Source organism: Sphaeramia orbicularis, chromosome 9 (genome assembly GCF_902148855.1).
Source record: "Sphaeramia orbicularis chromosome 9, fSphaOr1.1, whole genome shotgun sequence".
Classification (NCBI taxonomy): domain Eukaryota; kingdom Metazoa; phylum Chordata; class Actinopteri; order Kurtiformes; family Apogonidae; genus Sphaeramia; species Sphaeramia orbicularis.
The window spans coordinates 48,786,053-48,801,310 of record NC_043965.1 but is presented as its reverse complement, the minus strand read 5'-3'; the positions used below and the strand labels follow the sequence as shown (position 1 = coordinate 48,801,310).

The window sequence follows — 15,258 nt, the reverse complement described above, 5'->3', positions numbered from 1 at the left end:
ATGCACACACATGGTCAAACAGGACATTATAACCACATGTTAATGCATCCCTAGTCAGCCTTGTCATTTGTTTTAGTCAGAAAACAACAGCTGCTACAGAATACTGGTAAGTACATAATATTTTCAAGGACAGTCTTCTAGTGTGGGACACATATTTGTCACTGATGTTTCAATGTTAATGCTAGCCTAATGATGGGTAAATGTGGACTTTAGATTAAATTAGTAGAGATGTCATGTTGTCACGTGTGCTGTCAGGTCAGTTCAGATTCTAGCTCAAACACAGGGAACTGCAACAAAGCTGAATGCATCATTACTTTGTCATTAAAAGTCTCAAATACTGTTACATCTTAGCACCTACTATCAAAATCCCTTCAGCTCCATGGTAAACCTAGGACCGAGTAAGAAAACATGTTATTACCAACTAGTGCTGCATGGTATTGGGAAAACTGATAATCTGCAGCATATAGGATTACAGATACTTTGATCAGAGAACTGGAATATCTCTATTGGGAAAGAATTACTAGATTTGTAGAATGTTGGATGTAAGGTACTTGGGAATAATAACTGCACTGAGAAAGGTGAAAATTTATGATTTTCATAATTCTATAAATTCTTCTCTATCACACAGACTTCTCAATTGGCTTGAAAATTTGGAAGTAGAGTTTTTTGTGTGTTCTGCTATGTGACCACTCTATGTATGTACATTGTGATCATGATAGATAGATAGATAGATAGATAGATAGATAGATAGATAGATAGATAGATAGATAACTTGGTAGGGAAGATATAATTTAGATGTGTCTGATACAAGGATACTGGAGTCACTGTTGAATTTACTATAGCCTAGTTGTTTCACGATATTTTGTCAACTATCAAGCACTACATAAAGAGTCACACAAATCAGGCCAAAACAAAACATAGATTAAGAAATACATACCCTTATGCAAACCACAAATGAGAACAGCACCAATAATATGTGGTCAATAAATTGTATCTCCAAAAATACACTGGATAAAATGATTTAAAACAACCTGACATTGAATATATGATGAACATATAACATGAATGACGTAAGAGAATAAACTATGACCTGTTACTATAAGACTTGAGGTGCATTTGAACATCACCGCATCTGTGTTTATGTAAAAAAACGGATGCTTGTTCCTGAACTAAGGCTTTGCTGGAAGTGACTGAGTTGTATTCGTCTTTCCGGAGATTTGTGATTCAATAAGGTTTCACTGTCTCGCCAGTTATTGGTGATGATATGTAGCACATGTTATGTCGAGCGGTGAGCAGTGTTAAATTAAGTTTGCCGCTAAACTGATTTCACTACTTATAAAAGCCCAACACTTGCTAATTAGCCGACTAGCCGAATGATAGAAGGGCACGGGGTAAGACGGACAGGAAGCGTTAGCTTAGAGCATTTAAAGATTAAATATAGCTGTAAAGTTAAGAATACGTGCATAAACTCGCATATAGTGCCAGTAAATATTTCAAAACCTCTGAAATGTGTTGTTTAGTGTTAACGCTTGCTAGCTTATAGTCCCATGTTAGCCTGTACCATGCTACACACACGGCCTCCTTGCTCCGTCTTTGAAGGGCTTTAGTTTTAATATTTCAAACACTCTGGCGCTTAGTAACACACTTGATAATAGAAACTAACAAACAACTTATTGGCATTTACCTGATAGGTCTGAGGAACATTTTAGAAGCAGCATTGATCACAGATAAACGTCCCAAGCCCAGAAGTGACATTGAGGACGCCATGTTTGTTGTCAACAATGACGTACGGCGAGCGAGAAGGAACAAACAGTGCGTATGCGTGACGGAGACAGCTGGCACAGAAAGGAGTGCGATGCTGCATACTGAAATGACTTCGCAAGGATGTCACACATACAGCGAGACATGTCCAGACATATCTACAGTCTGGTTAGGGATCGGGTGTTTGCCTCATATCACAAATAACGATGGCCGTCGTATTAATGGTGAGAAACCCAACACATGTAACAGTAATGACCCAGTATCTGTGGTTTGGACTTACTCCTGAAAACTATTTATTTTTTCTCCAATTTCCTCTTTTTACGTGTTAAATTTGCCAGTATAGTGACTGTAACACTAATGAACACAGGTTTGAAGTGCTGAAAATAAATTCCTCATTAAAATCTAATTTATTGGTTATATGTGTAAAAATTTGTAATTCAAATTTGAAAAGTTCTTTAATTAAAATGACATTTCGATGTGATGATGATGACTTACAGTTTTTGTAGACATTATTATTATTGTATTGCCTAACTACACCTATAGGTTGTTTTCTAGTCATATTTTTGGATATGGTTTGTATTTGGCCACGTCAAATGAATGAAATGGCTTATGCAATAAGTTTGTCACACTGAGCTGAAACTTAACGTTAAATTTTAAAAAAAAAATTGCACCACAGCAGAGTATAATATTTATTTATGTCTAATATATCCAAAAATGTTCTAATATAAGCTGAGATATTGGTGCACAACAACTCTAGGGCTGCAACAAATGTTTTTTTTTTTTTTTGTTAATATTGATAAATGAATTTGTTAATTTTTTTTACAAAGTCCCATAAAATGATGAAAAATGATGATGCCCTTAAATGTTTGGTTTGATCCATTTTCCAAAAGTATTCAATTTATTGTCACAGAGCAGGAAAGAAACTAGAAACAAGCTTGAATCAGAGGATTCTGACATTTTTCTTTTAAAAAGTACTCAAATTGTGAAGTGATTCTTTAAATAGTTGGTGTAGTTGACGCCTAATGAATGAATTAAAAATAATTGTTGCAGTTCTAGACAGCTCTTAAGATACATTGTCAAAAGTGGAACATGTAACTTCCAAACAGCAATTAAACAGCAGAGTCTGAGTATAAGGAAAAAAAACTTTTATTGTTTCACTCTTCATATCTGTACAAATACCATCAAACTTTGTATGTACATATGACATTTACATAAAAAATACAAAACTATATATTCATAACAGAATTTTGTATTTCTCTTGTGATGTTTGAAAATAAAAATGCATTCTGACAAAAAAAGAAACAAAAAGAAGAGAACAGTGATGAAGTCTGATATAGTGTCAAGTACTGCAGTGGTACTTTAAACTATTTCAGCTCTGCAAGAGCATTATGGAGCACAATGGCAAAAAAAAGAAAAAGAAAAAAAGACAACACACAAATGTTAATGGCACATTGTTTCCAAAAAATAATCAAGTATTATCCAAAAACTTACCTTTGCTATAACATTTTGAGACAAACTGCTATTGAATAATGTCTAATGAAGTCCATGTGGAAATGAATCATCTAAAGAACTAAAACTGAAGAAAAGTTAGAAAAGAAAAACAAATGGCTCTTTTTTTCTCTTCCATGTCATCACTGTTGTGTATTTTGAAAAAAAAAAAAAAAGAAATAATACAACAAAAAATTAAAAAACAAAAACAAAAAACAAAACCATTGAGAGAATCCCTTTGGTCAGTTATTATGAGTTGTAAACAAACCAGTTAACACTTCTGTACATAAAATGATTGATATATTCCCAATAAATAAACACACAGCCTAAACATGCATTTACGTACATATGTATGTGTGACATAAACATCTGTGATAGAGATTTGACAGTTTTAACAAGCAGATTTTTACAGCTCAGGGAATGCAATTTACAGCTTGTAGAGGACTTTATATACTTACACGGTAACAGGACAAATAAATAACACTGCTTCTCTTTGGACAAATATATTTCTTCATGATAAAAAAAAGAAAGAAAGTAAAAGGAACAACAACAAAAAGGGGTGAAATGAGGGGTAACACATTATATAATGGTAGATAGTAAGCCTGACATTGTAAATGTATAAATTACAAAACACACACACACACACGCGCACACACGCACACACACACACACACAAAACAAACGAAACAAAAAAAAAAAACAAACAAAAAACGTATAAATAAACATCTAGCAGACTGAACTATATGTATACTTCCTTTTTCCATTAAAAAATAAATAAGCATACACATAATGTACAGTAAGGACATGATTCCTTTGCCCTATAGGACTGTTCCCCTACAGTGATGGGGGGAGGGGGGGCCTATCCATCCAGTACAGAAGATAAATGGACATAGGCCATGTAGTCTGAGTCCTCATCTTCCTCATCCTCCTCCTGGTCTTCTGTAATAGCTAAATGGGAGAATATATGGTAGCTGTTGTATGAATATGGACCACAACAGCGCAGAATATCACTGAATGTTCTCAAAAAAAAAAAAAAAAAGACAAAAAAAAGCTCACAACAAAAGCCACTGACACACAAGCTCGGACTAATTTGTTTGTCATTTGTTTTATGATTGGTTATGTGTGTGTGATTATGTGCGACAACTGCTAAACGTACATATTGTAGCAAGTCAGGATTGCAAAAAAGAGAAGTGGGAGGAAAGGTAGGGATGGATGGATGCACAAGAGGTGGTAGTTAATTTTTTTTTTTTTTTTTTGGGGGGGGGGGTCCTAGAAGCAGACACACATGACATAACACACACACAAAACATATGCTCTGGTGTTCTAGGATTAGCTAATATCTTTTTCTTTCTTTTTTTTTTTGAGTGGAGACGGAGGACTGACTGACTGACTGACTGACTGACAGCCTGGGAAGCAGGTCAAACATCATCAACACAGCTCTGAGGTATTTTCTCTTTTCTTTTTACAGAAGAGATTTACATCATCGGACATTAAAAAAAAAAAAAAAAAAAAAAAAAGCACACAAGCAAGAGCAAGAGTTGACAATAACAAAAAAAAAGAAGAAAACAAAACAGGCAGTCCCTCATCAATCCAAATGGATTTACATATTCTGATAGACAACACATTCACTGGCAAAAATAAGCACGAACAATAGAAGTTAGCTGATTTTCCTAATGCTTGAGATGAGGAGTAATAGAATGATTCTACAAGCATCTGAATGCTTATCCTGCACACTGTAAAATATCACATTATATTCTATTTTTTAGCTCATGAGGTGATCATAAAGTTGGTCCCTTGGTTTCCATTGCATACCTCGAGGCACGTCACATTAAGGTACTCAGTCAGGAGAAGAGATAGAAAAAAACAGGGAGACATCTCTTTCACAACTTGGCAACTTGGAATGTAAATTTGATCCTTCCTTGAGGCTGTTGTTCAAATTGATGTTTTTCTTTTTTGTCTTATGGGAGAGTAGGAGCAATCAAACAAATAGGTAGTCTCTGCATGAACCATTAGTCATAAATCATGGCACCAATGTTACAATCACCTTATGCACAGTCGTATGAATAGAGTTTAAAAAAGGGTTCTTATATGTTGACACGTTGGCAGCGTGATGTATGTCACAAGAGGCAGTGCATTATTATATTCTGAAGTGATTGATTACAGCCAAAAGAAAAAAAAAACAACAGAAACAAAAATAATACAAATACACCATTGAAATTAGCATATGACTGTGGGACTGTTTACAGACTGTAGATATGACCGCTGCTGTAAAAATGAACAAAAATGGGATTTAAGGCTCCGGCAGGTCTCTACTATATCAGCGATTAAGCTATAAATATCAGGATTGTTCCACTGCAAACAACAATACTTTATTATTTGAGTTACTGACCAGACTCTCAGGACAGCCTGCTTCATTCATTCATTCGTTCGTTCATTCATTCATTGCCTTCCTGTTATTTTGTTTTGCAGATTGGAAAAATACAAGAACAAAACAAAAGCCAGTGACAAAGACATGCAAGTTCTTCCATTCCCAAGTCCTTTCTGCTTAAGATGTGCTTGGTGTTGGTGAAGTGGCCTGGAAGGGTGGGATTGACTGATTGATTGACTGACTGATTGGTTGGTTGGTTGGTTGGTTGATTGGTTGGTTGAATGAGGGGAGAATAGTGGGGGTGAAGGAGGGCACTCTCAGGGAATAGTTGGGAAAGCAACACAAATATTGTCTTTTTGCTTGGAGAAAGGGACAGGGGGAGGTGTTGTTTCATATTTTTCTTTTGTGATTTACTTACAGTTGCAAGATCCCGAGTGCTTGACTTCCAGCAGTACCCCCATTGAACAAGCAGCTTGCTTCATGGCACATTCGCTGGGGTATGTAGTGTTGTCGCTGGCGCACACCGCCTCATCTGTCCTGCTCTCCGGGCAGGTCTCGTCGCACAGTGAGCAGCGTCCCCGGCTCATCCTGGCATCCCACAGACACTTTTTCCCTGCGCTGCACTGGATGTCCTCACACGACTTCGCTTCTAGGAGGGCAGAGAAGGAGAGGAGAGGAATCAGCACATGAGAAACCTCTGATCAGATGGATTATCATTGACGCTTTTCAAGCAACATCAGGTTTTTTGGAGAGCTAAGCTTGGAATATAAAGTAAATCCTGCTTTATTGGGTTAAATCTTGTGGCATTTTTAAGACTACATGATTTAGACTGACTGCTCTCTGGATGCAATCTGACTCAAATATTAACTTGAAGCATGTCTTCATGGCCCCCAGCACTCCCCTGTTTTCCTCTCTCCCATATGGGACAACAGGCTGCCAACATCAGGAAATAATAAGATGTCTATCATTTCTTGAGCAAACACTAGAAACTACTAACGCACATGCGCACACTCTTTCTGAGACCCCCTCCTTAGTGGAATGTTGGCAAAAATGGAGAGTGAACAACAGGGCCAGAAAAGTAAATGCATTCAAACAGTATTCAGAGTCCTGCAGAAGTCTGCAGCCTCCACGTGCTGTGGGGTCACACTTACTGATGCATTTGCCCTCGTACGCCACCCCGATGGACCTGCCCAGCAGACAGGTAGCTCTTCTCAGGTGACACGCGCTGGCGTAGATGATCCCGTCATTTCCACACAGGTACTGCTCGGGAGACGTCACCTCGGGGCAAATCCGATTACACGTCACACAATATGCGTTATTTGTCTGGTCCACCACGCACGTGGAGCTGCCGGGGCACAGGACGTCACGGCACGTTTCTGTTCACAAAGAATTAGAAATGTTTGGTGAAAAAAAACTCAAATAAGAGGCAACCGCGGGGTTTTTAATGCATGCTGTAAAAAACAAAAACAAAAACAAACAGTCCGAACAGTGGCTTACTCTTGCACTTTCCCTGGTACTGCACATCCAGGTCGGGGTGGCCTTTACACTTCGCCTTCAGCAGTGCGCATTCATCTTTGTAGGTCTTGCCATCCGAGCCGCACACCGGTCCTTTCCAGGTGATGTTGGAGCAGTCTGGGGCGCACACGCAGCGGGGCTTACTCCTCCTGTTCATCTTGCACCTCTTCCCAGGCCCGCAGTCAACATTATCACAGGTTTCTAAAATAAAACGCCGGTGTTATGTGACGCCAGTTAGGATTATGGACTTGTGCGTTCAACTATACTGCATTAATAGAGCGATTTACGCACGCATTTTTGCGCGTAAATCATGATAACTGCACAATGAAATGCATTGACTGAGGTGTATTATGTGGAAACGAAGGGAAATGAGTGCACCTCCACCTTTGCAAGGTATGCAATTAGGGGCTCCGCCATTGAAGATCATCCACCTAAACAGCGTGCTATTGGGGACGTCCTCTTCGGTCCAGGATGTCCCCAGCCGTCCGCTCCGACAGCACTCCTCCCTGCTCATCCCGGGCATGTAGAGCACCTGGCACCTCCCGTTCTTGCCTTGCTGTAGCCAGCAGTTGCCAGCTGGAAACAAAACAAAACAAAACAAAACAAAAAAAAGAAACACACTGAAAAAGAGCTCCAATGTCGCATGTTGACTGTCTGAAACACGTTGACCCAGACGCGTTAGACACACACACACACACACACACACACACACACACACACACACACACACACACACACACACACACACACAGTGCAGGCAAGCCCCGTATTATCCCGCGACGCTCCCCCCCTCCCTCCCTCTTTTCGCCCTCCCGGCACTATTTTGTCTGATTTTTTCTTTTTCTCTTTGCGAGACTGTTAACACTTGCATATCCCATCGGTGACTGACAGCCCTTACAATGCAGCCACAAACCAAAAAGTAAGGAGAATCTTTGGAGAGAGGAGGAGGTGGAGGAGGGGGTGGTGGTGGGGTCTTTATTCCCAGAGCCTCCTTGTTATCTCTGGACAGAAAGTGGAGTGTCTAGACAGTCTTAAATAGCAGCCAATCTCTTTCAGAAAACCACGGTCTTTAAGGTAATAAGACTCAACACAGCAGCGTCTCCAACGCTTTCAGAACAATATGTATCCACGGGACAATTTTTATTAATGTCTGCAAATCAAAGTTTTATTTAAACACGTAAAAAATAAAAGCAAGTTGTGTTGTTTCCAACGCGTAAAATATTCTTTCATCCAGCAGAATGTTTAAACCGACAGAGACACACATGACATGAAGTGTTGACGAACTGGTTCAAATTGAAGACAAATGTCTCTGACATATACTTAAGCCTTAAAACGAAAAGAGGCACTTTCCATTTTTATTCCTGTCACATTTTAATATCGCATAAAAACATCTTTAAACACAACTAGATGCGTGCGTAAAAATAGAAAACAGACGCCCATAAACTCCCCCTGGATGTGCATGAAGTTTGTTAGAGGTTTGAGCAGAACATCGAAACACTTTGAAATGTTCATGCAAAAAGTATGTGAATGTGTTCAGGTATTATGGAAAGCTGACGCTGCCACCAGCGCGGCGTGGCGGCTCAAACGTGTGCGCCTTCAGCGAAGGCTGCAAAAAACTTGTCTTATAGTGTCACTTTAAAGTGTCCCATATGGCACCTGTTTTATGGACGTTTTCTACGCACGCACTGTCTGCTGTGGAGAGTTATATCAGCGGAGTGAAGAAATAGGCAAACTCCCTCCTAAAAGTTTCTTGGTTTGCAGGATCCGACAGTCGTGCGCCTGAAAGTCGAAGTTCACCCAAAAAAAAGACGCAAGATGGAGAGAAAATTAGATGAAGAGGCTTACCTTGAACTTTTTGATGTTCCATAAGGTGACAAAGCCAAACGAACAAGAGAAAAATGCCCGGGTGGAGGTGGTGTTTCAGCATCCTAAACATGATGGAGAGGCAAAGTGGAACCACGTACTATTTGACACAGCGCAAAAGTAATCTGCTTAAGGTGGCAGTGTTGAATAAGTGTCAGTCTGAGAATGCAGCGTCTCTTTTTAAATCTATAAGGGGTCTCGGGTTGACTGTCTTTGGTGGGCGGTCTCCTCTTCTGTGGGGGTGGGGAGTTTTTTCTTTTCTTTTTTTTTTTTCTTACCAAAGTTCTTTCAATCCCAATCAGGTGACATCGTTACAGACAACTTTCTCTCGCCGGAGTAATTAAAGTGTATGGAAAATATCCCTGCATTTACAACAAACCAGCATTACTTCTGAATCTTACCGGTCGCTGTCAGGTATCTGAAACATCGAGCAAATCAGGCAAAATGTGCCAAGTGATGAAAATTTCGTTTTGGTGAAGAAAATGTTTAATCCTTTTAGTTTATGGAACATACACAAGGAAGACGCACAATGCGCTTTTACGCACGTCTTAACATGAAATATGTCTTTAAAGCAATTATAATAATAATGATGGCAATAACTGTAATATTATTAATATCGACAGGAACAGCAACAACAACAACAACAATAATAATAATGATAATAATAATAATAATAATAATAATAATAATAATAATAATAATAATAATAATAATGACATGGATTGGGCCATGAGGAGGGCCTGTTCCACTCATACCTGTCCTTCACATTCAGACTTGGGTGTAACTGATATTTTTTCCACCAACTGCAGAAAAAAAAGTGTAAATCTTTTGATGAGAGTTGCCTTTTGGATATATATCCGTGCTCAGACAATAATAGAATTCATAGTAGTCCGCAGCCGCTCTGCTAATATTAGAACAGACAGTTGTTTGGGTTTCTCTCCCGGGTCAAGCTTTTAAATATAATCAAACCTGTTTCCGAAGAGGCTTCAGACAGAGGAGAGCAGGGTGTAGCGTTTCATTGAATGAACACACACACACACACACACACACACACACACACACACACACACACACACACACACACACACACACACACACACACACACACACACTGCTGGGGCTCTACACTGTCTCTACTCCTTCAGAAGTCCTTGCGCGACCTCTTCAGCGGAACTCGGGTTACAGCTCCGCAGAGCGCACAGCGGACACCTGGGTCCAACCACCCCCCAAAACATGCCGGTGTCCAGCCTCCACACAGCACATGCACCCACACCACGGGCCGGTCCGGAAACAGCTCAAGCACCACTTCATTTTTCAGTTATTAATAAGGTACACTGGTCCACATCCCTCCTGAGGTGACTTCTCTAAAGTTGACCTTATTCCTTAAAGATGCTGACATTTACTTTTCTATCAAGAATAAACAGATACAACATTCAGTTTATCTACAGCTATTACCACATTTTTTATATTCTGTCTATAAAGTATGTTTTCTTTGCTTCATCTCTGAATGGTAAGATCGATAAAAGTGTTCTGTCAGAATTAACCCATGAAGACCCAGAGCTATTTTTGTGAATTCCAAAGGAAATTTCCCCTCTTCATTTAACCACTACAAAGTGGTTAATCACCGTCTGTTATAATATTATCTTTCGTGTTTTTGCAGTGAAAATCAGGTATTTTTGTATATTTAATTGACTGACATGTAGATGTTCAGAAAAGTACATTCAAATGTTATTATGTCAGAAAAAAAAAAAAAAAAATTAAGAAAACATGATAATTTCAGGAAAGTATCACATTAATTCTACCTAAAAACAACCACCACAGTCATTTGTTAAAGTACATGTTTTTTTTTTTGTGTGAACTCATGTAGACATTGATGGTGTTTCCATGTTTACTACAGAGACCATGTATCTGAAAAAGACATCTGATGCAGTGGAAAAGCTGAGAAAGTGCATTTTACTTGAATTATTTCACTGTGTTGATAGGATTAGAAGTTCAAAAGTTGTGAAACATTTTAGATCAGTAGATGCCTTTGGGTCTTTGAGGGTTAAGAAAATATGAACTTGATTTGAGTTCATCTGGATTATATTAATTTTAAACTGTAAGAGAAATAAAATTATGGTATTGATATTTTTTGGTGACACTTTGCAAAAACATAAGCTACATTAATTAACGTTGGTTAATGCAGTAATAAGCATGAACTGACAGGTTAACTGATGTGTTTAGCATGTTCTAATGTCCATAGCCTTTCTAATGATTAAATAATCTATTAATTAAAGGTTTCATATATATATAGTTCCTGCATGCTTGTGTGCTCACATGGTTCTTGTGTTGGAGTCTGGTGTTGCACATTCACACCTTAGAGGAGTTAAGGAGACACGTGCAAAAACAATCACAGACAAAGCAACACCCAGTTGTATATTTTGGGGTTAATGTCACTTTAAATTACATTAACACCTTTCTTAGTAACACTTTACAACAAGGATGTATTATTACTAATATGATGGTGAGCACAGACTAACAGTTAGACTTATTAACTGTTAACTAATGTGACTAACATTATATAATGTCTATAGCATCTTACAGTGATTAGCTAAATAATATATACATTAAAACATTAATAGCAGGAGCACCACTGGTTAAGGAGTATTATTGCATTAACTAATGTTAATCAATGTACATTTGTATGTTAGCTAAAAGGAACACCATTTTTAACAGATTACGAGACACATTAACTTTTAATTTAAGGTTAAATAAGATTTGCATATGTTCATGTGTTTACACGACTTCATTTCTAAGTGAACAGTACTTACTGTTCTAGAAGAGCACAAGAGTCTTGTACATACTAGTGTATCGGCTACATTCACAGATGGAGGAACCAGGACAGTTGTTCGCTTATAAGTTAGCAGAGTGCATGAGCAAAAAACCTCCTTATTGAACTTTGAATATTAGACACATTAATAAACAAAAATTGTTTGTTAATGCTTATTACTCCATTACATAATAAGTACAAATGTAAATGTAACCTGAGTGTTACTCATCTTTCATTTCTGATCACAGGTCTACGTTTTATTTAAATTATTTTAACAACAAAGTGTCTGTGATAAAATAAATGTTAATGAACATATTTACACATAAACAGTGGTTGAAGACCTCTGTTCTGAGGTGTGTCTCAGTGAGCACGTATCATATTCCATCTGATCTATCAACTAGAAACATTGACTCTTTTTGCCAACTCTGCCTCAAGAATTTGACTTATTTCCCCCAAACTGGATGTCAAATGATGTTCTAAGCAGCAGAACATGTATTTCACTGTATCAGTTCAGTTTTAATGTTGGTAATCCCTAGATGAGACATTTTTTAAGTTTCAACTGATCTGCAAATGTTCACTGGATGTTGAGTTATGCTCAGCAAATCACTCTGGGGCTCAAGTGTGTGATTTGTGAGATCAGTGTCTTTGAAGAGTTGAAGTTTCCAAAACACCTGACATGGGGAGTACATTACTGCCACTGCTGTATCAACTTTAAAGTGCTGGCTGTTGTCCTAAAGCCATTAATGGCATCAGCAGAAGGACAAGCAAGACTGACTGTCCCAGGCTCAGTACGGGTTCAAACAGATCCAAGCAGTGAATGATGAGTCCGTGGAGTGGATATCGCCTGCAATTACAATGACAGTAAAATCACTGTCACAGCTGATATGCATCAGACCACCGGTTGAACACCTGGGACACAGAGGACAAAACCTTTTCATTGGTTTGAATTTGATGCAGAGTTTCTCCATAGAACCAGAAGTTGTTATTTCTGAAGCATGATGTATGAAATAGATATGCATTTGATTGATCGATATGTTATGTTTAGAGAAACAAAGTGTGTTTTTTAACCGTGTTTTGCATTTACAAACCAAACTGTCAGTCAGTGAAAAGAGCTTTTGCAAAACATGTTTTCCTTGTTAAGTTTTGGCAGGAAATTACCTCCTTATATTTAGATGAGTAATGACATGCCTCTTTCATTCGCAGTCATTCTTTCTAAAATCTCTAACGAGAAGACAGTTCACATCTAGTCAAAGTCAGTGTGTAACAGTAACAGTTTAATTAATACCATAACACATAACTGTCCCAGAACATAAAACAGTAGATTTCACACTCTGGAGAATGCTTTTTATTTGGTTCTACTTGGATACAGCATGAAAAAGCAAAAAACAAAACAAAAAAAAAACAACAACATAAAATAAAATAAAATAAAAAGAAACTGAGGCTGTAATACTGTGCACCTGGACAATATCTCCACACAATATATTAAAAAATGTTCAAGTTTTCATTGTCGAAGGAAATAAATCAAAAGTCAAGGACTTGCCCATCACCATGTTAACAATAATCCCTGCAGTGCTACATAAGAAAAAGAAGAAATCTCAAAAGAAGTCCAAGTGAAATCGCTCCATACTTGGTAACGCTGAAATCTGACAAAGTGCAAAAAAGGCCAAGAGTTATTAAATAATAGGCTATGACATCATGTTTGATTTAGAGTACATTACAGCAATTTGTGATCAATCATCCCAGTGTGACATGGATCAGTTATTTGGCCGTCATCTGCAGAACCCACACAGGGATCAATTCACAAAGGTGCTCAAACACTTTCACTGTATCTTATTTCATCAGCTATTTCCACACTGCTCCCTGTACACATACACACAGAATCCAAAGGCTGTTTCACAACACTGTTACTGCATGAGTAATTGTGAAACAGAGCAGTTCAATCATTTATCACATTCTACATATCCCCTCCAACAAGGAAGGCTGGAGCCCACCTCAAAAAATATGCTACTTATTACAGACAAATAGTATATTCCACCTCGCCAGATTGAGGAAAAAAAAAAAAAAAAAAAGAAGAATGCTTAAGACTCTGCTGGGTGCTGGAGTTGGCCTGTTCAGAAGGAAAATATTCAGAAAGGCATTCCGGAACAGTCAGGGGACGGGCTGACTGAGCTGTGAGAGAACAGGACAGGCAACAATGTGAGAGGAAATTAATCGAGTTTGAGGGAAAAACCTCGACTGCACTGATGTTTGTGGGGTTCAGGCCAACTGGCGGTCCTGGTAAGGTCCAAGTGGAAAAGAAATGAAAAGATAAAGTAGGAAGAATAGCGTTATCTATATTATGATGATCAATGTGTAATGATTGACGTTAAATGTTGAAGTCATTGACAGAACAGTGGAGAAATAATGACCAGGGTTACTTAGAACATGCTGCCATCTTGTGGCAAAGTTGTACCAATACACACACACACACACACACACACACACACACACACACACACACACACACACACACACACTGTCCTATATGTAAGGAGTTTCCCTGTACATGGATACTGTATGGTGCACCAGAGTCAGATAATGAACAGTAACAGTATAAGCTGTTCTATTGGTGCACACAAACTGACAGTCATACAATAAAAATATTCACATCAAACCAGCTGTGCCATAGCCTTTGGTACAAAAACACAAAATACCACTGTCAAAAAAACACAAGTAACATCCCAGAAGTCATAGGCATCATTCTATTCTTATATAAACTCAAATCTGACCGACGGAGCTTTTATCTTACACTGTGTCGTACAAATACAAAAAATAAAGACATATTCATGTTTTTTTCTACAAATGATTTCCATTTCCATGTTTTCCATAAAAGTGGTCAGCATTATTCACATATGCACATTACAATATTTTGTAAAGTGTAAAATTCAAGTTGGGGACAAATGTATGGTGTTAATTTCCTGCCAAAATTGAAACAAAAATGCGTTAGCAGCATTTTGTGATCCACTAGTGAACACAATACAGTTTTCAGATTTGAAACGTGATAAACAAACGAATGCATTTCATTTTCCAAATACAAATCACAATTGACAAATAATCAAATATGCATCATACTTAAGTCACAAATACAGCAGTACTATATATAAAAATATAGCCAACAAAGACAAAAAAGTATCACAAAAATATTCCTCCTGTTTGTGCTGACAGATTTCCTGAGTAATTCATCTTCAGCAGCAGGTGGCGCTATGAGTCAATTTAAAAGCACCAGCACTGTAAGACTAGTCAAGTAATGGACACACATCTAGTAAGTTTATTTTCAGACATTATATGGATCAGATGACATCAGTCCCATGTCAGGTTGGGCAATTTTAGTTTTACAGTGTGAATTTTACACACAATAATAATCTGAAATCCATTAGTCATATTACAGAAACGAGCAGTACGGATCATACATAAG

General features: G+C 38.0%; 2 protein-coding genes across 4 annotated transcripts in view; both read right to left on the bottom strand.

Annotated features, from left to right (window-relative positions):
- Positions 1-1,813, bottom strand: part of ndufs4 (NADH:ubiquinone oxidoreductase subunit S4) — a 32,664-nt gene extending 30,851 nt beyond the window's left edge. The window contains exon 1 of the mRNA XM_030144376.1: positions 1,685-1,813. Within this exon, the coding sequence (XP_030000236.1) occupies positions 1,685-1,767 (83 nt within the window). The 5' untranslated portion in view covers positions 1,768-1,813. The remainder of the gene's footprint in view (positions 1-1,684) is intronic.
- Positions 1,814-2,889: 1,076 nt separating this feature from the next.
- On the bottom strand, positions 2,890-9,526 carry fsta (follistatin a). Of its 3 annotated transcripts, none has more exons than XM_030144011.1 (6): positions 8,978-9,526; positions 7,511-7,708; positions 7,115-7,333; positions 6,769-6,993; positions 6,036-6,266; positions 2,890-4,197 (listed from the first exon to the last, which is right to left on the bottom strand). In XM_030144011.1, the coding sequence occupies exons 1-6, from the start codon at positions 9,066-9,068 to the stop codon at positions 4,109-4,111; spliced, it is 1,053 nt and encodes a 350-aa protein (XP_029999871.1). In that variant the 5' UTR covers positions 9,069-9,526; the 3' UTR covers positions 2,890-4,108. The 3 variants fall into 3 exon arrangements, with proteins under 3 accessions (XP_029999871.1, XP_029999872.1, XP_029999873.1); XM_030144012.1 differs by having other exon boundaries at positions 7,517-7,708; positions 8,978-9,501; XM_030144013.1 differs by having other exon boundaries at positions 2,892-6,266; positions 7,517-7,708; positions 8,978-9,520.
- Positions 9,527-15,258: the final 5,732 nt, after the last annotated feature.